Source organism: Perca flavescens, chromosome 8, assembly GCF_004354835.1.
Source record: "Perca flavescens isolate YP-PL-M2 chromosome 8, PFLA_1.0, whole genome shotgun sequence".
In the NCBI taxonomy this organism is placed as follows: domain Eukaryota; kingdom Metazoa; phylum Chordata; class Actinopteri; order Perciformes; family Percidae; genus Perca; species Perca flavescens.
Genome location: NC_041338.1, coordinates 20,436,311 through 20,460,672, shown reverse-complemented (window position 1 = coordinate 20,460,672; position 24,362 = coordinate 20,436,311). Strand labels below are relative to the sequence as shown.

Here is a 24,362-nt window from a genome sequence, read left to right as displayed (position 1 = left end):
CTACGTATCTGCCCACACGTCAGGGATAGATTTTCACACAAAGGTGGCAGCTTGAGATGTGTGGCTACATCTTAGATCATCATCTTGATATTTCCACCGCTTGCTTGATGGTCAACAACTAGTTTTAACACTGCATGATTATTACAATCTGTTTGTGATTTACTTTCATTATAATAACACCCTTTTCCATCGAAATGTATGTCTGTATAAAAAGCTGATTGATAAGAAAGGAAACACAACATATGTTTTGATTAAATAGCTGTAGTCTGCACAAAATTACTTTCTCTTACAGTACCTTGCTGCAGAAACCCTCTCCAGTTCAGTGACAATGGTCATTTGGTCAAATTGCTCTGCTTGTAAGCCTCACACAGCTTTGATTGCAAGCTTTTCAGTGTACATCTCTTGAACTGAGTATCCATGGTAACCTATGTACACAGGACGCAGTGGGGTGGATGTGTCATGTGCTAAACACTTCTGGGATAGTCTCCACATGATCTCACTCAGCCTGCTGACTGGCTGTTTGTTGACATGAGTCGTTAAGAACATCTCACAAACACTGATCATAACACACATAGCTTACCTCTGATTAATTATGTATGGAAGTGGATGTGTCATGATTGATTAGGATTGTTTTATATTTATGCTCTTATGGGCTTTGGTTTTGGAATGATGATGATAGATAGAAAGCATGTGATGAATCATATCATGGCTATATAAGCATGCTAATATTCTACATCTTAGTGTGAAATATTGCATGCAACTGATTGAATCCAAAGTTGTTTCTTTACATGTGACAGTCAGACCATTATTCAGTTCCATCCTTCAAAATATTGCACGTCCCACAATTTATTCAAACAGTCATAAGCGTTACATGTGACTCAGCATTTTAAATTAAACAAAACAAAAACACAAAATATTGATAATCAAATACATTTGGATAATAAAAATCGCAGTATCTCAGATTTCGCTCATTTACATTTAGGTAAAAAACTTTTTTTTACAGTTAAGCTCTTATTTTGAAAGAAGAAACGCATCGGAGGCCGGAAGTAGTCATCCAGGAGCTAGCAACAGCATCTTTCGACTATTCAATAAGCTAAAAGCTAGCAGTCTAAATATACTACAATTTCCCTTTCGGCACCTAATTAATTTGTGTTATTGAAAAGAGTGCTTCGCATCAACTCCGAAAAGGTACAACACTTTAACACCACGCCTTTAATCAAATACAGCTTTTGCGTCTTGCAATATACACGAGATAGAAACTTAGCCAACGTTAATGCTAAATAACAGGCCGACGCTAAGCTAGTCAGTTAGCATAGCGTATTCGGTAACATTCTGATGTCCTACCGACATAAGTACTGATAGATTATTAATTTAACATACTTTTTTTATTTTTATTTTTTTTATTACAAAGCTTCTCTGACAAGTGACGTGAAATTAAAACTTCTGTTTTTTCAATATCGTGCAGTCATGGCAGCGGATTGGCTGGGTAGTTTGGTGTCAATTAACTGTGGACCAACACTGGGAGTCTATCAAGGAGAGGTGGTGTCTGTGGACCAGTCCAGCCAAACCATCTCCTTAAAACAACCTTTCCATAATGGAGTCAAGTGCCCTGTTCCCGAGGTCACATTCAGGTAAAGCTCAGCCACAAGTTGTATGCTCCTCGGATGTTTTTCACAGATTGGGCTGATAGACAACCACTGTTTCTTCCTGTTACTAAATACAGTAATTTACTTTTTCTCTGATTTCTGCAGTGCCATTGACATAAAGGAACTAAAGATTTTAGATATCAGAAAAGGCCATGCTAGGAATAGCTCTTCTACGAAGGTAAGCAGTGTTCCAGTTGCAGTTCCAAAGGGTGACCCCAGGCCTGTGGAGAAACTCAACTCTCCTCAGCACTGCTCCAAAAGCTATGGAGAACGTCACCTGGACATACCTGGCCAGCCAAAAGGATTTCGTCAAAGACACAACTCCTGTAAGTGCAATTTAGTACACACATATATATTTATACTACTATAACCAAGTCCAGTTGCCCTTGAATTTAACCTTCCTTGGATATTGCTGATTGTGTTGAGATTTACTGTATATCATCCCCATCAGGGTCATCTAGTAGCCGAGGGGCAAACCAAGCGACACCGAAAAAGAATGGGGTGAAAAATGGTCAGATGAAGCACAGAGACGACGAGTGTTTTGGGGATGGCATGGACGACGGGCTGGATACAGACTTTGATTTTGAAGGAAACTTGGCTCTTTTTGACAAAGCAGCAGTTTTCTCAGAAATCAACATATCTGAGCGCCGCAATGGTGCAAGGTCGCGTGGGACGCCCCAAGAGCAGACCCCTTCACGGTACCGTCATGATGAAAACATCCTGGAGGCCAAACCTATTGTGTACAGACAGATTACTGTACCACAGACCGGGGCCAAAGAGTACTGCACTGGTAAGTTGTTTCACATAGTAATGAAACAAATGGTACTGAGGGCACATTATCAGAAGTGTACTGTTAAATATACTTGTGTTGTTTTTTTCCATACAGACTCTGGGCTCGTTGTACCCAGTATATCCTATGAACTACACCAGCGTCTGTTGTCAGTCGCTGAGCGTCATGGTCTCTCACTGGAGCGAAGGCTTGAAATGACTGGAGTGTGTGCAAGTCAGATGGCACTTACATTGCTGGGAGGGCCCAACAGGTAAGCATGTAGTGATGGTTTATAAGCACAGATGAGAGCAGCCTTAGCTACGTGACAGACCAAGAATCTATCCGGACAGTATAGGTTTAATGTTCATAGAAATTAGTTACTCCCTGTTTACATTGGCTATGTGTTGTTAGCAAGGTACATTATCAGCTGTAACAAAATTCTAAATATAGTAGTGTTTTAATTCAACACCCCAAATGTTCAATATTGAAAAAATAAGCCATTATTAAGTGATCAGAAAAGTAGCATGATTTAAAAAAAAAAAAAAAAAAAAAAAAGACACATCAGGGCTCCATACTAGTGCAGCTTATTGTATTTTATACCAAATATGAATTTACTGGCATTCAGTGTTTGGAGATAGCAAAATCTCAGAAAAGCAACTTTAGTTTATTTTATATTTTTCTTCCAGATTCACTCCAAAAAATTTACACCAGCGTCCCACAGTGGCTCTGCTGTGTGGCCCTCATGTTCAGGGTGCTCAGGGCATCAGCTGTGGTCGTCACCTGGCCAATCATGAAGTGGAGGTCATCTTATTTCTGCCAAACTTTGTCAAGATGCTCGACTCAGTCACCAGCGAGCTCACACTCTTCAACAAGACTAGTGGCAAACAGGTGTCAAGCATGAAAGGTGGGCATATTTTTCTACTTTTATAATTTACTCTGTTTTTTTTTTACATTTTGCATTCTAGGTGAGGTCATATTTTTCAATTTTTCTGTCTGAATCCACAGACCTTCCAGACACCCCAGTAGACTTAATCATAAACTGCCTGGACTGCCACGAGAACACATTCCTGTTGGATCAGCCTTGGTACCGAACAGCTGCAGACTGGGCTAACCAGAACCGAGCGCCAGTACTCAGCTTAGACCCTCCTGGTAGGGGACAGGGGCAGGCTGTAGAGGCCAAGTGGTCTCTCTCTCTTTGCCTCCCCCTTCCCCTGGCTGAGGGAGCTGGCAGGGTTTACCTGTGTGACATAGGTATTCCTCGCCAGGTGTTCCAGGAAGTGGGAATCAAGTACATTTCTCCTTTTGGCTGCAAATTTGTCATCCCCTTGCACTCTCCATAATGGAACTAATGGTCAACAGCCCTCCATGCCCATTTGGGTTTCGGCACCTTGTATTCCAGAGTTCATCCATCAAGTTTCTAACTCATCAACATGTGAATGGGACCACTGTTTGGTACATTAGTTCAACCAGGACTAAGTGCATGTGGGTGGGATAGGAAAGAGTTTTATTGAAAAAGTAAATGTGTTGACCATCAGAGCATTCAGCAGTTATGTAGATACCATTGTATTTACATGATATTACAATATATTTGGAAGATAGATTTTTCAGAAAAATACAGTATCAAACATAATACCACATAGTCTTCAGTAGTTTTAGATTGAATAAGACAATATCTGATTTAAAATGGAAACATTTATTAATGTCTCTGTAATCTAGCCTCATTTCAAAGCCATCGGTTGAATGAAATGGAGATCCACCATACGATACATGCAAATGTATTGTTATTACTATAATCTGGATGAGACAACATAAATCCAAATTGCATTGGTGTTACCATTGCTAATGGCTTGGTTTATAGCCTGCCATACTCTTCAGCACTCTGTTACTGTTGTCTTATGTTTTATTAGGATAGAAAATCCATTTATATTCCATTTGATAAGATGACACAGCATGCAAAACCTCTAGCAATCTTGACTTTTAATGAAAACCCGTTGCTAAAATTTTGTCACAATGGGGAGCCAAAGTCATGACGTCATGCCCGGGCTAGCCTCTGTTCCACTAGCTTCGGTCAATGCATTCAACATTTATTTTATCGGTCGCGTCAATACAATTTGCCATCCACTACTGCAGTTGTTATAAGCAGTTGTTACAATAACAAAGTTAAACGCTTACTATGTGAGCATCAAAAAATCTACTGCTCCCATGAACGAACTACAAGTGCGGGTACTTCGGTCATTGTAACTTGGTTTTGTCCATATCCATAAAACGTGCGTAAAGGCCACTAAAAACAAATATTGAATAATAAAAATAAAAAACTACTGGCTTTGTCTAAACTCTTGAAGCGAGCCACACAACATACTGTTGAGAAAGACCGTTTGAAAGCTAGATTTTTAGTTATGACTATAGAGTAGTAACACATGTCAATGAGATTTTGAATGACATTTTCTGGGAATAGAACCCAGAAAGAAGTTGCAGTTTCACTTTGGCTAACTTTGGCTCTCTGTTGTATGTGTTAAAGGACCATACCAGAGTGTTTGCATGTTTCAGTTCCTTGCAAATCATGTGTATTAACATGTTCTGACCTTTCTTTTAATTCAGACTACTGTTAAAAAAAATCTGATATATTTTTCTATTGGTTTCCAATTATTACAGTATAAAATAAATTAGACTCTTAAAGCTCTGTTATGTTGCTAATCCATCGCAGTAAACATAAAGTCTGCAGTAGTTACATTTTTTTTGTGTGGTAATGTAGATAATCGCATATTTTAAAAATGTGCACTGCATTACACTAACAAAAATGAATGCATACTTGACATTGTCTGTGATGGACTAAGAGTATCCTAGTAGATTTCCATGTTATATTGAAATGAATAGAAGCTAATAGATGCCTGAAAGACAAATTGCATCAACATTTCTAAAAAAAAAACAGTAGCATGGTTTTTAGATGGTTAGTTAAATGGAAGTGATTGTAAATGATGGTATGGTCCTTTACGTTTCAAAACCCTTGCAGGTCAGACTGTCTACAGTTTACTTTTTTTTTTAACAAAGTTGTGTTGGTTGACAAAACCAGCAGCCTTTTTCTAAAGTAGAAATGCTCTGTATATTTGGGATTTGATCAAGATGTAACCTCTTGAGTAATTAAAGAAGAACTGCTTGTTTTGAGCTGCTTCTTGAGGCCTTGACAGATGGGGTTGTAGGCATCTCTACTCCTAGATTTTTTTTTTTTTTTTTGACAACAGAAGTCAACCCCTTTGCTTATTATTTAACAAGATCACCTTCATTTTGAAATGTGTCCAGGACAGATGCTTTACTGGACATGCACATTTTGTACACCAACATGTACTTAAATCTTGCATCATTGAGGTCAGCGTAGTCTAGAAAAGGCTAAAGTGAAGCTGTTTCAGAAGTTACAAATTATGTAATTTGGGATATGGTTTATGGTGTGGTATTGTGTCCACGCATTAACTTGTTAACATCTCAGGAGGATTAAAAATAAGTTGTTTTTTCCGCAGTGCACATTATCTGCACAGGGTTCACAAACCGATTCAGTGAAAATTAGTTTCATGCACGAAGGGTTTGTCCTTTCTCCAACATTCCTCCGGCCTGATGTGTTGTGTCACGTCTGTTGAGACAAGTCTGGCTTGAAAACCTCCACCAGCGTTACTGAATGTAAGGAGTTGTTTTTTTCTTTGGCCGCCAGGGGGGCATTAAACCACACTTTGGGTGGCTCTTCCTTGTTCTGTTGTAATGGCAGCTTTATGTACTATTTCTACAAACACTAGTGTTATTTCTCTACGAAATGTGAAGCGTCAGAAACCATGAGGTGGTCTGGCCTTTGTCAGGAAAGCACCTGTTTTAAAATAATAATTGTTTAAACGCAGGTTATGCTTCTTCTTCTAACCAGTGGGAGGTTTTATCAGGACAACTGTTTGCTTTTGGGAGCGAAGTCGACGTTCAAAATACTGTGCAGTCCTCTTGTGTCATGTCCGCAGATTGAAACAATAAAACACTTCCACCGTTGCTCTAACTCTGTGGACTTTTTGTAATCATTGATCACATTCTTCACCAACTTGACTGAAATTAATTCAATGATCCATTTTTAGCCCGAATAGTTTCTCATTAACGCGCATGTGCACTGCAAAATCAAGGTGGGGCAAAAAACTTGAATGTTCTGACGGGGAAAAGGAGTGGGTCAGTCTGAAGTAGTCTGAATCGCGCTTATTTAATCGCTGCAATTTTTATCCGGATTTATCGTGTTTTTTTTCTCAATCATTTTACTATTTTCCAATAGGAGGACCGTCGAGGCTGCTGAGAAGTTTGTAGGAAAGTTCATTTTTCATCATATAAGGCGACTTTTCAAAATGATGTTAACATGAGAAGACGCAGCAACAAAAGTCTTGGCTGGTTTTATTGAGGTACGTTTGGAGTGCTGAAGTTTTGGGTCACCTTAGGCAGATATCACCTCACCAGGACTTGTGTTTTGCGCGTCCACATCAACTGTCGGTTATATATTTCGTGAATGGCAATTTGTCTGCCGTTGCTCAAATAAAAACGGACTTTGGGCAGTAACCGAATCACCTGTTATTGCCTCAAGCTTATTGGTTTTTGCCTGCAAACAGGTTAGTTTTATCTTGTAATGGAGCCGTAGCTTGTTGATGCAGTAACGCTGTTTTGTTGTGGTAGCCTGATACCTTTCCAAAATAGAGCTAAGCTGTGGGCCTGTCAGCGCTTACACTTCGCGCTGACTGACAGCTCTGATAAAGTTGATAAGAAAGCACTGGTCTTTGGAGCCTGTGACAGATAGGCTACATAATCAAGCGTTTATATATACTTCGTTTTATATAGGTGCATTTCAAAGTGCTTTACAGTAAAACAAAAATAGGATTAATAAATATATGATTTCCTTATTAACATCCTCCCCCTTCAAACTTCTGCCACTTCACATCGTGTGCCGCTGCACATCATGCAGCTCTCCAAATTGCCTGTCACAACATGGTAGATAATGGTAGTGTTTATAATGATCATTGATGACTATGGTAGCCTACATCAGAACTATCATAGAGCCTGCGATTTTTGACATTTTTTTGAAACTATTACTGACTTTGTAAAACTGCCTGCACTTGCAGGAATGTGTGACTTGCAAAGAGGTTAATATTCAATGGTAATGCCTCTCAGTTTGCTATTGCTTTTTGTCATTTAGTCTGTCATTTTCAGGAAACGATTAATCCAAAAATTTGGACAAGCAACCACTGCACCAAAAGCAAGTGCCAAACAGAAAACAAAAAGTTCAATGGAACCAGCATTTGTCAGAACTGAGGGACTAAGGACCTCTTGGGTCTGCTTCAGGGTCATGCCCCTCCGGCTGAGGCAGCAAGTTTCTGGAAAAGACTGAAGCCAGTAGCCAGTCAGGTGCTGAAGAAGACCTGACTATGGAAGAGCTTCTTCCATAGTCAGGTCTTCTTTTAGAGTGTGACAAAACTGTCAAGAAGAATAAAGCTGGTGAAACAAGCTCATGAAACCACAGCAAAGCTGCTAACCTGTAATGTGTATGCATGGCTGCATCAGCAGAGCAGCATTGCACTGCATGGTGTGCATTGCACCACAGCAAGGAAGTGTCTGTCCACTACTCAGGCATGGCAGCTTTGCCTTACATGGTGTGTGTTTTTCTGACGTGTTAACTTCGTAATATCATTAATTGCCAATAGTGCCACGGATGTAAGTGTCAAGACCTTCATTATGTTGTTTGAACTTTGGATAGAAGTAAAATGGAAAGTTAACTGTAATGCCTGGGTGCCCAATTAAGGGGGATTTTCCCCTGACTGACAATTTATTTTGTCTTCCTGTTACTCTGAAGACAGCCTTGTTTTTCAGGGTTAGGTTTTGTATTTATTTATGACAAACAGGATGCTATTTCACATGTATACCCTGTCATTTGCTTTGTGCCTTTACCAAGCCTCACAGGCAAAACTGACGGCCATTAAAGTGATACAATGACTGCTTGTGCTGCAGGCCCTACCACTAGACTCACACTTCCTGTTTTATATCCTGCAGACAGTTGTTTCAGTGAGCAATGCTGCTGCACCAGAGTCCAGCTGTTGTCCTGGAGGCAGAGGTGATTTCCTCCTCTGAGGTTCCTCAAGAACATCTGCAGGCTGTCAGAATCAGCTGGGCGAACTGTTGGCATGCACTCTTTCTCTTAGTGTACATTTCTCACCACTCTGTGAGTTGGTTTGTCTACCAGTCAGATAAAAGCTCAGGGGCCATGGACAGAAATCATTGTTTCTTTCTCTCTGCACTTGGCCCTGCCACCCTGCTGCTGCAATGGTGACGATAACAGGGCAGCAGCATCAAAGCAGTCACAGAGCATCCTGAGGCTAAAGGGCTCAAGATGTGGGGCAGATTACCCAGGCCCCCCTGCTGCACATAGAAGAGGGATGCAGGAGCACACAGTCAATAACACAGACCTGATACTCATTGATACGTTATTACAGGATATCCAGTGGTGGAAGAAGTATTCAGATCCTTTACTTTAGTACAAGGAACAATACATTCATGTAACAATACTTATTACAAGTTAAAGTCTTGCATTCATAATACTTAAGTAAAAGCACAGAAGTATTAATAGCAAAATACACTCAAAGTATCAAAAGTAAAAAAGTAAATGGCCCTGTGACTGATTTTTATATATATATATATATATAAATGCTAATCTAAAATGTAACAAGTAACTCTAGCGGTCAGATAAATGTACAGGAGATTAAAGTGCAATATCTCCCTCTGAAATGTTTTGGGGTAGAAGTACAAAGTAGGGCTGGGCAATATATCGATATTATATCGGCTAGATATCGTCTTAAATTTTGGATATCGTAATATCCTGATATGACACAAGTGGTGTCTTTTCCTGGTTTTAAAGGCTGCATTACAGTAGGGTGATGTAATTTTCTGAACACACAGAGACTGTTCTAGCTGTTCTGTTATTTGCCTTTACCCACATAGTTATTATTTCAACATAACTGATGATTATTTATCAAAAATCTCATTGTGTGCATATTTTGTGAAAGCACCAATTGTCAACCATACAATGTCGCCACAATATCGATATCGAGGTATTTGGTCCAAAATATTGGGATGTTTGATTTTCTCCATATCGCTGAGCTCTAATATAAAGTAGCCTAAAATGGAAATACTCAAGTAAAGTACAAGTACCTCAAAATTCAACCTAAGTACAATACTTGAGTAAATGTACTTGTTTCTTTTCCACAACTGAGGATATCTATTTGAAGGTTGCCCTGTTATTGCCTAAATTAACATGTCAAAGTCCAGCGCACAATGTGGTTTTTGAGTGATACATTTGCAAATGTGTCCACAGGGCCTCCAGCCATCCTCACTTCACATTATCACAGCAGCTTTGCAACACCTTGCATGATCAGCATTTCCACCTCTGCAGATAGACGAGGGAGTGGCACGACCAAAGAAGATAGTTCTACATTCCTGTTCTGTCTTGCTTCTTGCAGTCAGGCAGGCTACTGCTGATTTGTACAGTTTAGACTACGACTGACTTGCCCAAGACAAGAGTCAAATGTTGATCAACCGGTTTGGTTTGAACAATATGATTGTTATGGATGCCAAGAATATGTCAAATTAGACTATAATATCTATATAAGCTTTGTTTGAATAGATATGACCGCTATATTTAATAGTGACTTGTTAAATTTGGAGCAACTTTGTGCTCTTTCCTGACTCCTTCCTTCCTGTCTGTCACTAAGTTTGCTGGTTTCTTGTTGCTTTCAGTAGCTTATGTCATGCATAGCTTCTCCTGTAGCAGACTCTATCTCTCAATTAGATGTACTAATTCACTGACTGCCATTGCTGTATCATGGTATTGTTAAGTATTGATCAGGTATATTTTTTGTCTGTGTTTAAAAGAGAATTTACCTGACAATAACAATAGCAGCAGACACAAGTTGATTGTACTCTGTTGATTGTAATAAAATGTGAAATACAATGTATATCTTCAGACCTGCCGAACTGTAGCATTGCTGCCCCTAAAGCTACTCATGGACAGACTGAGGATGATGGACTTCTCATTGAGACAGGGGTCAGTAAAAGCCTGGGGGTCAGTAGAAACTCGACCGACTCACAATGACAGCCTTGTCGGCTTCCTGAAAATGGCAAGCTGTGGTTTCATGTAGAGCTCTCTGGAAATGTCAATGTTACACGTTGACAGACTGAGTTCTGTCCCATTCAATCAGCTGCTGGTGGCCTGCTGCTGAGATGTATTCAGAGGAATTAAAATGTGCTGTTGTGTGTCAGCCTTGGCCCCATTGATCTGTTCCTCACTTGGTGAGATCACTTTGCTTCTTCAAGGACTTTGCCCAGATAGATTATGTTTCACAATGAGTATTGTGAGCATGATTTCCTACTTCAAGTTATAAATGAGTCTTAGAGATTTAAGTCAGAAGATTTCTCACTTAGTTTAGATTAGTTTTTAGCCACACTAGCAGCATGACTCCAGGCATGGCATTCGTCGGTCAACCACTTTGGTCCAGACTGAAATATCTCAACAACTAGGCCTATTGGATGGTTGCCTTAAACGTTTGTACAGACATTCATGGTCCCTACAGGATGACTCCTACTGACCTTGGTGATTCACTGACTTTACCTCTCTCACCTAGTCTGGCTATCATCAGACCAAGCTCAATCTTTTAAGATTGAACATTAGTCTGGGGAGTACGCAATTGGATAGTCCTTCAACCAATCAGACTAACGATCTGGGTGACGTAACAGCGACAGCGGCATCAATGGGTTGCTGCTGTCACTACCCGATGTGAGTCGAGTGCAGATGTGAGTTGCGCATGCTCAGATTTAAACGGTTAACGGCATAACGCCAAGGGATCCGGATCCGGCAAACGTTTTAGCTATCTATGATTGTTTGATTGCTAAGTGACAGCCTTTGTTGTGTTTGATTGCTAACTTGTAGCCAGCAGTGAACGAATTTTGTTATGTATGTCCATTTTTATTGTATTGATATTACAGAAGTCTCTCGTTAGCAGGTTCTTGTAGGCTACTTCAGCCTCTAATCTAGAACTGACATCAGGGATCATGCCGTGAAAATGTGATGCCTTACGCTAAATAATAAATTACTGCTATGTAATGTACCTATCTCATTATTCTGTGGCTAACAGCAAAACAGACTTGCTAGCCTACCTGTGTGGGGCTGTCGTAAAGTGACGCATGCGCAACTCATATCTGCACTCAACTCACATCGGGTAGTGACACTGCCATGGAGTGCTGCTCTTCGGTGGCCGGCTTGTTGAATGTAAACAAAAAGCTGCTTGGTCGCTTCTCTATTGTCATCGTGTTAAACCCGCCAATAGCGCGCCAGGTGGATAAGCCAGTTTGTGATTGGTTCCCGCAAATTTGTAACGGAAGCAGGATAGATAAACGTACGGGTTTCCAGCCTTAGCTGCAGGGCGAAATCAAATCGCCGGCAGATCGGGCTGGGTTTACCCAGTCTATCTCTCACCACCAGCAGGTAGACATTTGTGATTCAGAGTGAAATGTTGGATAGATTACCATGCACTTTGGTGCAGATATTCATGATCTTTGTTTAACAATACCATGTGGTCTTTGTGGAAGTGTTTTACGATCTTTTAATTAAGTAAAAGTATAAGTATTATCAAGAAAATGAACTTAAAGTATAAAAATTTAAGTATTCACTATGCAGCTAAAATGGGCTCTGTTACATTATTATATATTATTATTATTATTATTATTATTATTATTATTATTATTATTGATGCAGTAACATGTAAGCTGTATTTTTATGTTGCAGCTGGCTGCGCTAGAGCTCATTTTACTCATTCTTTATACTGTTGGCTGGTTTAATTTACTTTATAACAATGGATTGTATTTTATATATTTCATTATACGTTTTTTAAATCTTAATCTGCAAAGTAACACATGACAACAGGTACCAAGTAAATGTAGTGGAGTAAAAAGTAGCATAAAATTAGGGTACAAATAATTCAGAATTGTACTTAAGTACAGTTACTTCCCACCACTGCTTTGTATCTTGCGCAGTGGTTTCCAACCTGGGGGTCAGGATATCCTAGAGGGGTCATCAGAGAGGCCACGAGATGATTAATGTGTTATGAGAGAATCTGGATACTATATACTGGATACTTTCAGCCTCCCAGGCTTCTAAACAAAATTTTAACAAAACAATTTGAGAAGAGAAACTCTCTTTGGCTGAACTGCTCATGATTTAAGATACGCATTTTAAACCTGTGATGGGGGTCAGCTGGACAGATTGGTTTGGTTTCCTTCACAATGTGCATTACAACCTTAAAGCACTGCTAGCATGACTTCAGATTTTAAGTCTTTTATTCCTGTTATGACCTGCTGCACAGTGTGAAATGTCAAAGTGTAATGTAGAAAAGATGGGTTTTGAATGAGCAGATGCTAAATGGGGGGTGTCCTTGCTGGGTTGATGGGCGTGGGAAATGTGTTCAGATAGACAGCTGCAGTACTCTATGGGGGACAACATCCGTCTCATCCTCATCATACTAGGTGATGACAGTCCTTTCTGGAGAATTCTGGAGAATTCTTAGTCTCATATTTGGTGTCTGTGAAGGGGCTGGTCATTAAATGTGTGACATAGAAGACATGCCAGATTATGTTTTCAGTGAAGGAAAGATGATTTTAAAAGGAAGAGCTCAGAGAGTGATATCAGCAGAGTATCTGTTCATGTTTCCAAGAACCCCACACTAATATGTATAGTAACGGACATGTCGGAGGATGTGACCTCAGTGACAGAATTGATCAGAGCCAGGATTTTCCCTGAGCTCTGACGATTGAGCCCCATCACTTCTCCATCGGAACTGATACAGGAAGAGAGGAAGTGGGGTTTTGGGAGAGGATTGAAAGGGTTAGAGCATGACTTAATCCAAAGGTCATCCTTTCTGCTCTGATTTGTTGTGCATGTATCATGGAAACACTGCCCCTGGGTGACTCAGGCCTTAAGTTACAGTCGTAGTGGCTGCTTTATTGACGTAAAGAAACGCTGGGCTGGATGAGTCCCTCGGGCCTGGTCAGATCTCACCACAAGTTTGCATTCCAAAGTTGAAGAGAACTATCTTGATTCCTACAAGGGCCAGTCATTGGGGCTTAGCTGGAGAATGTGTCTGGTTAACATATAGAATAGAAACTACAAGTTATATGGCTTTTAGACATCTTTATTGTCCATCCATCCATCCATCTTCGTCCGCTTATCCGGTGTCGGGTCGCGGGGGGAGCAGCTCCAGCAGGGGACCCCAAACTTCCCTTTCCCGAGCAACATTAACCAGCTCCGACTGGGGATCGGCGTTCCCAGGCCAGGTTGGAGATATAATCCCTCCACCTAGTCCTGGGTCTTCCCCGAGGCCTCCTCCCAGCTGGACGTGCCTGGAACACCTCCCTAGGGAGGCGCCCAGGGGGCATCCTTACCAGATGCCCGAACCACCTCAACTGGCTCCTTTCCCACTTGTGTAAAAATGTTCCTTTGGCTTCAGACATGGACATGCATTGACACTTACAAATTTCACAGACATACATTCTTACCCATGGCAGAGGAAGTCTATGTCTCTGCCATGGGTTAGAATACATGAGATGAAAACAATAAATAAGTAGAAGTGGCTAGTCAGCTAGAATATTGTTCCAAAATATACTTTACAAATATATTTCTGAGTTAGTATCCATCAAAACACTGAGGCCTTGTCTTTATGTGCATACTGTTATCCTGCGTCATGGAAACATTCTGCCCCAGTTGTGAAAGTGTGATTTTAAAAAAAGATTTAAAAAAACAAGACTCGTTAGTTCTGCTTTCTGTATTAGCGAGTTCTTTTTTACTGGCACTGTCTGAGCTGACACTACTTTAGTGTGTTGTGATAATAGCTGACTTGGTAACTATGAAATAACATGCGATGCGCACCTACAAAGCCAAACCACAAATTCACTGTCTTCCTGAGAATTTGTTGGTGGTTAAGTGAATCTCTCCGAAGCAGGCTAAATATTCTCTTTCTCTTCTTATGCACTGTTTTGTGTGTGTGTGTGTGTGTGTGTGTGTGTGTGTGTGTGTGTGTGTGTGTGTGTGTGTGTGTGTGTGTGTGTGTGTACCAGCTCTAATGGTAGCAGCTAGAAAACATCGCCTGTGAGAGGATTGAACCACCTCACCATGACAGAGATCCAGGTAAGATCCAGAGTAGGCCTCCAGATTACGTGCATGTCAAAACTCAGATACACAACAAGACATGTCTGATGAGTAATTTGTGAGACATTTGTTTACTAATTTGTGATCTATCCATGTTCCCGTAGACTCCATGGCCACAGGGCACAGAGTGTGTGGCCAGGTACAACTTCACAGGCACATCAGAACAGGACTTGCCCTTTAACAAAGGAGATGTGCTGACTATTGTTATCGTCACAAAGGTAACGTTTCATGGCCTAACTTATGTTCCTATAAATATAGAGTTTTGCTTCTGAGTTCTCATGCAATATGTAAATTTGACAATGCTGACACTTGTATATATGCATTTTAACCATTTCTGACATTTTGTGTTTTAGGATCCAAACTGGTACAAAGCTAAAAATGCTGCAGGTCGCGAGGGAACCATTCCAGCCAACTATGTTATGAAAAGAGAAGGTGTGAAATCTGGAGGCAAGCTGAGTCTAATGCCGTGAGTACACAATTATCATGGTTTAATTATTTCTGATGCTCAATGTGATCTTATCCTTTCAATGCAAACTAGATTAGGTTAATATATCTACTGTCTATATCTCAAAAGTTGCCACCACACCAGCTTTGTGTGGCGTCTGCAGAAGCGGCTAAAATAGCTTGACTTTACCCTCTTCCAACAACGACGCTTAGTGAGTTATGTGAATGGAAACCACAGCTGGTCAGGCTGTGTTGTAATTGCAGTGCACTTGTGTCGGTTTCTAGCTCAGCTTTGCTTGAACTCTGTGTAGTTTCCTGTTGTTTCAAAAATCTCCCTGTTTGTCCACATGACGGGTTTCCGTTTTCATGCGAGCATGTAAATGAATGACAGGTTTATTTATAGTGCCCTTGATCAATGTCTCAGATGAAGACAAATGTACCTAGACAACAACCAGTGACAAAAAAATACACAATGAAAGGTAACATGAAACATAACATGACCAAATATAGCCATTAGAAAAGACATGACAGCCCCTACCCTTAGTCTAATCTTCCTAGTATTGACCTTAAATAATCACTTAGTATGTGTATGTATGTTTACAGACTATAATATTTAGTATTTATACATGCAGAACACTGTGTGTGTTGACAGTTGACAGTAAATAATATTAAAAGAACAGAAAGAAGTGGCAGAACGCCAACTGTTCTCATTATTGTAAATAGCACCAGTCATGTGAGAGTAGAATGGTAAAGGGGATCTAGGGGCCTCTGAGTGGAAGCAGCATTATGTCTATGAAATAGTAAATCCCTGTAATACAGAACTGAAAGGAAAACTCTTCTTCCTAAAACTCGGAGGGAAGCTGCTTCTGTTAGTGTGGGGAGAAAAAGGCTCTTTCTCAGCTTTCCAACAAGGTTTCCTGTGTGATATTTAAATGTACCTTGCTCATGAACCCAGATGCAAATGAATTTATTACAGTACATTCTGTGACCCTCTCCAAAATAGAACTGGTCACAGTGGATATGCAAATGACTGTAATCTATACCTCTGGATCTTCAGAACAGAATTTGTTTTGTTTAATGTCTCAAAGGCTTATGGAGAATCATCAGCAACACAGGCCCAACATGGATCCCGGCAGTCTTTCCTTATTAACCGGCAGGAATTCAGATTTGGCCTTCACTGCTTTTACATACTGATGTCGGTCTGATTAATACCTCTTAAAACAGTTAGAGGCATCCCTTCCGATGCTGACAGAGGACATACTTATACTGCAAATAACTTAATGCTCATTTTGATGGCTGTAGTTTTGCAATGCTGTTGAACTGTATTATGCTGAGTAACTGTTATACTGAGTGGTGTTTCTAATATTTGAGTCTCCCCTCATTGATAAAAATAGGGTGGACAAAATATTAGAAACACTTCTCAGTATCAGTATAATGCGGTATAATCAATATCAACAGCACTATAGGTGTAGGTGCCAAAACAACCATAAAATTGAACCAACACAATAACTGAACATTATAAACGTCATGAAAAGTGGATTTATTGCAGGGCCGTTGTATTACACTGCATTAGTTTTAGATTTGTGTACCTTATAAACTGGCACGCCTTGCAATGATTGATGCAAACAGAAGGAATTCAGCAGAAAGGATCCAAATAGATTTCAATCATTTGGTGTTTAGAATGTATGAGTTATCATAATTTTAAGGATTTCAGAGTGTTTTTTCAATTTACATTGATTAGATGAGTGGTGTTGACAGAGTTGTAATGGTCTCCTTTTGATGTTACCTCTCTTGTTCTTCCACTCGCAGATGGTTTCATGGGAAGATAACGCGGGATCAGGCAGAGCAGTTGCTTCACCCTCCTGAAACAGGCCTGTTCTTGGTACGAGAGAGCACCAACTTCCCTGGCGACTACACCCTGTGTGTGAGCTGCGACAGCAAGGTGGAGCACTACCGCATCATCTACCACAACGGCAAACTCACAATCGATGAAGAGAGCTACTTTGAAAACCTCATGCAGCTGGTTGAGGTGAGACATTCAAATTAGGCTTTGTTTTAAAAATAAAACGAGGTGTTTCTAGTCTTTTGCTCTGGTGCTATCAGGCGCAGATTAATGCACAGGCTACGTAGGCTGCAGCCTAGGGGCCTCACGTGTGCAGGGACCCCGGATTGGCCAGACAATTTATTATTATTATTATACTTATTTTTTTTTTTTCGGCCCATAAAAGTGTTAGGCATAGATCGGCGGCCCATTGTTTTTTTTCAATTGACTCTGGGCTGGCCAAAAAAAAACATTAGTCAAACATATCACATGAAATTGATAAAAACATTGAAATGGACTAGTCTATAACGGTGCGCGGCGCAAAAGATAAACACACAGTGACAGGAGAACTCAAACAGAGACGAAGCAAGTCGAGTTGCTATACATATTCAGGGGAGAGCAAGGACGGATGGTATTTGTGATCTTCTGTGGTGTGGTGTGGCCAATTTTTGGTCCCAGTCCGTCCCTGCTACTACCTATAGCTCGGATCCTGTATGTGAATTCTAAAAAAATTCTAAAGGCGTGATGATTATTCAACAATATGTAGCCTACATGTTGTGCTGCTGTTTCATTATTGTTGTTATTAACATTGTTATGTGCTGCTGCTGCTGTTTTTATTATTTTTATTTGATTCACTTTTTATTGTATTGCACAGTGGTTTGTGTCTCAGTAATGATCAGTGGTGGAATGTAACTAAGTAGGCTACATGTACTCTAGTACTGTACTTGAGTCCAAATGTTGAAGTACTTGTACTTTACTAGAGTCTTTTAATGCCACTTTCTACTTCTACTCCGCTACATTTCAGAGATAAATCTAATACTTTTTACTCCACTACATTCATCTGTTACAGCTTTAGTTACTTTAGTTACTAGTTACTTTACACATTAAGATTACTGCACACAGAACACATGATGTTTGATTCTAAAGTAAACTAGCCGACAATATAACGGCTACAAGTCAGCTGAGATGATGAGACCATTAAACACTAGTTGATTGACAATAAATTTGTTTGGTTTGTTTAAAAAAATGAGGATTTTTCGACATTCAGTACTTTCACTTTTAATATTTCAAGTACATTTTCCTGATGATACTTACATACTTTTACTTAAGTAACATTTTCAATGCAGGACAGTATGGTATTAGTACTTTTACTTAAGTAAAAAGATCTGAATACTTCTTCCACCACTGGTAATGATGTTGTGATTTTGCCTGAGTAAAGCTGGGTATTCTGCACTGATGCAGATGCTGTAGCCTACCTGTTGGTTTAGAAAGCTAAAAGTGATTACCAGCTTGCTGTTGAACTGTGAATCCAGGGAATTCTGCTGCTTTGCTGTTTAGTTACATTTCCATTGTAAATGTTTTGGTGCTGTGGTGGCAGAGGATAATATCTGGTATTCTTTCCACTTACATCTCTGTTAATGTTAGTTTTATGATGTAGTTTTCTTATTTTACCTATGTGGTGTGGTGGTAATTGGTGCGTGTGCGTGTGTGTGTGTGTGTGTGTGTGTGTGTGTGTGTGTGTCTCTAAATAAGGGGGGGGGGGGCTCACATAAAGAGCAGCCTAGGGGCCCCTGACCACCTTAATCCGCCCCTGGGTGCTATATAGAGCTTTTTTCTACTGTATGTTTGTTGTGTTTTCCTGTTTAAGAGCCCCCGCGTCTCTGTTCCACCTCATAGATCTCATAAAGTTCCTGGAACAAATAATGAACAGGAAGTGTCAAAGAGGAAGAGTGAACAGTATACTGAGGTGCAAAGTTCTAACCTCAAAAATACACCAGGTCTTTTGCTCTCTAAATGAGTCCTTTTCCTGTTTAACGTGCTTATTTTTAACAGAAGCATACTATATATTCTACAGAGTTAAAATAGAGGAGTAATTTTAGTCTGACCTATTAAAGGGGGAACCTTGTCTGTCGTTTACAGCCCTCTATTGGTCATTGTGAAACACTGCTCGCTGCGTAAACTGTACTGTACTGTGCTATATGCTTAAATATTCCTTAAAATAACGCCAGAAAAACATTGTGAATCAAGAAACAAAGTGAAGAGCTGAAAATGACAAAACAACAGAAAATCAAAAGAGAAGTACATAAATTAAATAAATGAATATCCTCATAGAGATATGTGAGAAGTGAGACTTATCTTTCAAATTGGTATGGCTTTCTTCCAGAAAAGCAATATATTTCCAATATATAATCCAGCAATATATTAAGTTTGTCCTACAGAGCAAACATAATTCTGTGTAGGTGATTACGTAGTTAGATTATTAGATCATTATTATTAGATTATTTAGCCAACGATGTACTGAAGGCGGTTCTGGTGTTTTCTAATAAAATTGTCTTTGCTTTTATAAGGCTATATGCAATGAGCAACCTTTTGGAGAGCCCTGAAAGTGCTGTAATGTTGGTGTTTCTATTTAATCTTTTTAATGTGTTGCTTCCTTTTGTAGCACTACACCAAAGATGCCGATGGCCTGTGCACCAAACTGATAAAGCCAAAGGTGGAGGAGGGGACGGTGGCCGCTCAGGATGAGTTTTCCAGGAGTAAGTCTCAGTCTTTTACAATTTATGCAATCACATCATTGTAGCCTTTTTGTTTATGAGAAGCATGTATGGGCCTGTTATGTTTCAGCTGAATGTTGTTTCCTCTTTGAATGGCCAACAGGTGGCTGGTCGATGAGCAGAAAAGACCTCAAGCTGCAGCAGGTTATTGGGAAAGGAGAGTTTGGAGGCAAGTAGCTTCAAGTTTACAACTGGCCCAATTTTAATTTATTGTTGCAGAGATTCGATATGTATGATAAATAAAAATTAAGAATTAACATTTGTGTGTATTTCATTTGTACAAAGGTTTTCTTAAAAGTAAAGTTAAACCTTAACCATGCAAACTTGCCTAACTACATTAAATTCCAGTTGTAACGTTTAACAAAATATCCTATTCCCTCATTTCCCGTATGGTTTAAGTGAAGGTTATATAATTTTTGTTGTTGGTTTGGTATCAGGAATAAATTGTGAATAAAAGTACATATAGACATTGTTAAATGTGAGTTACAGTTCATTGTTATTGTTTGTGATCATTCCAGATGTCATGGTGGGAGACTACAGAGGGACTAAAGTAGCTGTGAAGTGCATAAAGAATGATGCTACAGCACAGGCCTTTATTGCAGAGGCTTCTGTCATGACGTAAAGAAGATTACATATTTAATTTTTTTTAGAAACATGAATACACAAGTCACATGTAAACTACATGACATGTCTGTGTGCTCCTCTTCTTCCTCAGGCAACTACGGCACGATAACTTGGTGCAGCTGCTTGGAGTGATTGTAGAGGAGAATGGGAGTCTGTTTATAGTTACTGAGTACATGGCCAAGGTAGGTAGCAGACTGTACAGAAGTAGTCTGTCTGACAATTTGTCAGCATCCAGAGTACTGTTATAAAGATGTCACGTTTGTTTGTTTTCAGGGCTGTTTGGTTGATTACTTACGTTCCAGAGGCCGGACAGTACTTGGTGGAGATGCTCTACTTAATTTTGTACTGTGCGTATGACTACAGTTGGCTACAATTATACTGTATTAAAGGTAGACTGTGGAGTTTTCAATTACTAGTGGCACTGTGGAGCAATGTTTTGATGAGCAGCTCCCAGAATTGTTTGTATTTTGTGATCTGCATGTCAAATTACTGAATGTTTGTAAAATAATCTCACGCGTAGGCCTACTTTAAAAACGGATCATCATTACCAAATAAAAGGTACAAGAACATGTGTGATGTCTCTTGGTTTCATGCAATTCCACATATTGACAGTTGGTGACGATTAGAAGTTTGAAAGGCTGCACTGCGCCAGTAAAAGAGAAGAAGACGACAACAATAGGCAACTGTTTCATTAAGGTGGAGATGCATGCAACAAATTGTAGGCAAGAGACACTGAATGAACTAAGCCATGTTTATTTGCAAGGAAACTCCACAGTGAACCCCTAAAGATTGTCTATGTTTTGTTGGATCATAAGGACATTTGTGCTGCATGTTTTTTAACCCAGGATTGAGAGTTTAAAGAGAAAAGTCCTTCAGGTCTGTAACTTTGTTTTCTTGTACTTTTACAGAGACGTCTGTGAAGCCATGGCGTACCTGGAAACAAATAACTTTGTCCACCGAGACTTAGCAGCTCGCAACGTTCTTGTGTCAGAAGACAACATGGCCAAAGTCAGTGACTTCGGTCTGACCAAGGAGGCCTCTTCTACTCAGGACACTGCTAAGTTGCCTGTGAAGTGGACATCCCCAGAAGCCCTCAGAGAAAAGGTGAACTGTTGTTTACAAGAACTGTTTCCATGTCGTGTATTGTGCTTTACCAAGTGTAGCTCCCACAGATTGAAACAAACTCTTACATGTGTGTTTTTCTCTTCATCAATAGAAATTTTCCACCAAATCTGACGTTTGGAGCTACGGTATTTTGCTTTGGGAGATTTACTCTTTTGGCCGAGTACCTTACCCGAGAATAGTAAGTATCAGTATTTTTTTGGAAAGAGGCATACAGAAAATATAAAGAAGGAATTAGGGTTTTGATTTAAGAGGGAGATTAATCAGCAATGCATTTACAATTAAGACTCTTTCCTATTTCAGTAATACTTGATAATGTATAGTTTATCATGCTAAAGCGTACAATTTCAATGTGGTATTGTGACTTATAGAACCTAACAATGTACAATATGTATACCACCATAGAAAAGAGACTATAAACTGCATTCCTCTAATGAAAATGTGAAAAGCAAAAACTATATTTTTTTGTTTTGAAAAAGTACTGTATATACTGTGTTCTTTAAAGGAACACGCCGACTTATTGGGACTTTAGCTTATTCACCGTAACCCCCAGAGTTAGACAAGTCGATACATACCCTTCTCATCTCCGTGTGTGCTGTAACGCTGTCTGACGGTTCCAGCATTAGCTTAGCCTAGCACAGATCCTGCAGGTGAATGGTTCCAGTAATCCTACTGCTCCAAATTGTGACAAAAGTGACAAATTACACCAACATATTCCTATTTACATGTTGTGATTTGTAGAGTCACAGCGTGTACACAAAACAGCGTAACATGAGACACAGCCATCTTCTAACCGTAAACAAGCCAGGGACTATATTCTCAGGCAGGCTTGCTGTGAGCATATCACTCCGCCAAAGTACTATATTCTTCCGCCTAAGAATATAGTTCCTGGTTTGTTTACAGTTATAAGACGGCTGTGTCTCATGTTACGTTGTTTTTTGTACAAGCTGTATAAATCTCTATAAATCACAACATGTAAATAGGAACATGTTGGCGTTATTTTGTCACTTATTCGGAGCAGTAGGATTACTGGAACCATTCACCAGCATGTTCTGTGCTGGCCTGATGCCACTGGAGCCGTCAGACAGCATTACAGCATGCACGGAGATAAGAAGGGTATGTATCGACTTGTCTTACTCTGGGGGTTACGGTGAATAAGCTAAATTCCCAATAAGTTGGCGTGTTCCTTTTAATGTGGACTATATTTTTGACCAGTTGCATTGCTCGCCCCAAATACAGAACACACTAGTTTTTTAAAGTAAGTTTTCTGTAAACACTGTCTACTCTCTTACAACTTTTCTCCATTCTGTAGCCATTAAAAGACGTTGTGCCTCGAGTGGAGAAGGGATACAAAATGGATTGTCCAGATGGTTGTCCTGAAGTGGTGTATAACATCATGAAACAGTGCTGGAACTTGGATCCTGCTGCTCGACCAAGCTTTCAAATGTTGAAGGAGTGGCTACAACATATCAGCCAAGGGATGGGGAAAAAACAATGATACATCTGACAGAACAGACACAAAAAGTGACTTTCTCCTTCTTTCATTTTGACCACTTGGACCATAACCTAGGAGAAAAAAATTGATTTCAAAGGACTTTTTTATTTTGCAAAGTGCACGACAAAGTCTGCTTTCACACAATGTCCATGAACCGTTAATTAAAACTGTCAATGTTTATGTTTTTTAGCGTCATCCCTCACCTCAGGTTGTTTAAACTGCAGTAACTCTTAATTACTGGCTCAGTCGCTCTAGTGAGTATTTCTGCGCTTGATTATCAAGAGTGAATGATTAACTGTCATATCAACAATTCTTTCCTTAGAACACAGTGCTGCCTCAGAGCCACAGTGCCTTGACTGGTTTAAAATAGATAAAATAGATATTTTACATCCTTTATATTGATGTACTTGGTCATATTGATGGCATGATTACATTTTATGAACATGTAGAGTAGACAGTAAAATAATTTGACTACGTTGACTGAAACCATGGTATCCATTTAAAGAGGAGAGACACTTTAAAAGTAGGAATACAGTTTTAATACATCATTACTTGCTCTATTTTTCTATTATTTTTTTTCAGTTTCCAGGTACACCTTTTTGCATGAAGGTTTAATTATTTTGTTAAAAGGACTAAGTTAAAATAACTATAATTATGCAGCTTTATTTTTTCATTGCTATATAATTTTGAATGTGTTTGGATCCATCTATAAGTCAAAAAGGTAAGCACAAGTTTGGACAAATGCCACCTTTTATTATTGATATAATAACACCATTCAGCTTAGTCATGTTGACATCATTTCCATGTACAGAATTTTGCATCCAACATCAATAAATGTTTTATTTTGTGAATCTTCCGATTGAAATGAATTTTCTGGATTTTTTATACTTGAGAACATGAGAATGTTATTAAATGTACTGTGCTGGCATTTTCAACAATAAAAAAAGAATACATTTTGAAAATAGTTTTGCAAAAGCAACTATTTTTTAGTATCCTTTTTTAAAATCAATTGTCTAAATTAAAGTATTTGCTATGATATGGAAGTAGTAAATTGTAATTTAAACTAGGAATGTGTACTTTAATGTAACTCAAATACTTTTAATTGGTACCAGAACAATTTTTGGTATTAATATATTTTTGGGCATTTTAGGCATTTATTTTTATAGGACAGATGGAAACATGAAAGGGGAGAGAGGGGGAATGACATGCAGCAAAGGGCCACAGGTCAGAGTCGAGCCCATGGCCACTGCGTTGAGGAGTAAACCTCTATATATGGGCTCTTGCTGTACCAAGTGAGCTACCCAGGTGCCCTACTTTCAATTTTTTTTTAGCTACTTTCTACCCCTGCCACTGATATGTTATCATGTGTTTTGCACAGAAATCCCATGTTCTCAAAATAAACTTAATAACTTGATA

General features: G+C 39.4%; 2 protein-coding genes across 2 annotated transcripts; both read left to right on the top strand.

The window, feature by feature from the left end:
- The first annotated feature begins 1,035 nt into the window (after window positions 1-1,035).
- Window positions 1,036-6,442, top strand: edc3 (enhancer of mRNA decapping 3 homolog (S. cerevisiae)). The gene is made up of 7 exons (XM_028585048.1): window positions 1,036-1,188; window positions 1,466-1,631; window positions 1,752-1,972; window positions 2,098-2,436; window positions 2,533-2,686; window positions 3,102-3,319; window positions 3,421-6,442. Exons 2-7 carry the CDS (start codon window positions 1,468-1,470, stop codon window positions 3,753-3,755), a joined length of 1,431 nt encoding a protein of 476 aa, XP_028440849.1. The 5' UTR covers window positions 1,036-1,188; window positions 1,466-1,467; the 3' UTR covers window positions 3,756-6,442.
- Window positions 6,443-6,577: 135 nt separating this feature from the next.
- On the top strand, window positions 6,578-23,805 carry LOC114560160 (tyrosine-protein kinase CSK). The gene is made up of 13 exons (XM_028585320.1): window positions 6,578-6,830; window positions 14,575-14,644; window positions 14,770-14,883; window positions 15,019-15,131; window positions 16,919-17,138; window positions 19,594-19,687; window positions 19,809-19,874; window positions 20,224-20,323; window positions 20,421-20,511; window positions 20,603-20,676; window positions 21,238-21,433; window positions 21,546-21,632; window positions 22,764-23,805. Exons 2-13 carry the CDS (start codon window positions 14,630-14,632, stop codon window positions 22,947-22,949), a joined length of 1,356 nt encoding a protein of 451 aa, XP_028441121.1. The 5' UTR covers window positions 6,578-6,830; window positions 14,575-14,629; the 3' UTR covers window positions 22,950-23,805.
- The last annotated feature ends 557 nt before the right edge of the window (window positions 23,806-24,362 follow it).

Bases quoted from the DNA above. Each gene is read 5' to 3' on its own strand.
- edc3 (XM_028585048.1), top strand. From the start codon at position 1,468: ATGGCAGCGGATTGGCTGGGTAGTTTGGTGTCAATTAACTGTGGACCA. The intron at 1,632-1,751 runs GTAAAGCTCAGC...TGATTTCTGCAG, and splicing joins GTTCCCGAGGTCACATTCAG to TGCCATTGACATAAAGGAAC. The intron at 2,437-2,532 runs GTAAGTTGTTTC...TTTTCCATACAG, and splicing joins GGCCAAAGAGTACTGCACTG to ACTCTGGGCTCGTTGTACCC.
- LOC114560160 (XM_028585320.1), top strand. The intron at 20,324-20,420 runs GTAAAGAAGATT...CTTCTTCCTCAG, and splicing joins GCAGAGGCTTCTGTCATGAC to GCAACTACGGCACGATAACT. The intron at 21,633-22,763 runs GTAAGTATCAGT...TCCATTCTGTAG, and splicing joins GAGTACCTTACCCGAGAATA to CCATTAAAAGACGTTGTGCC.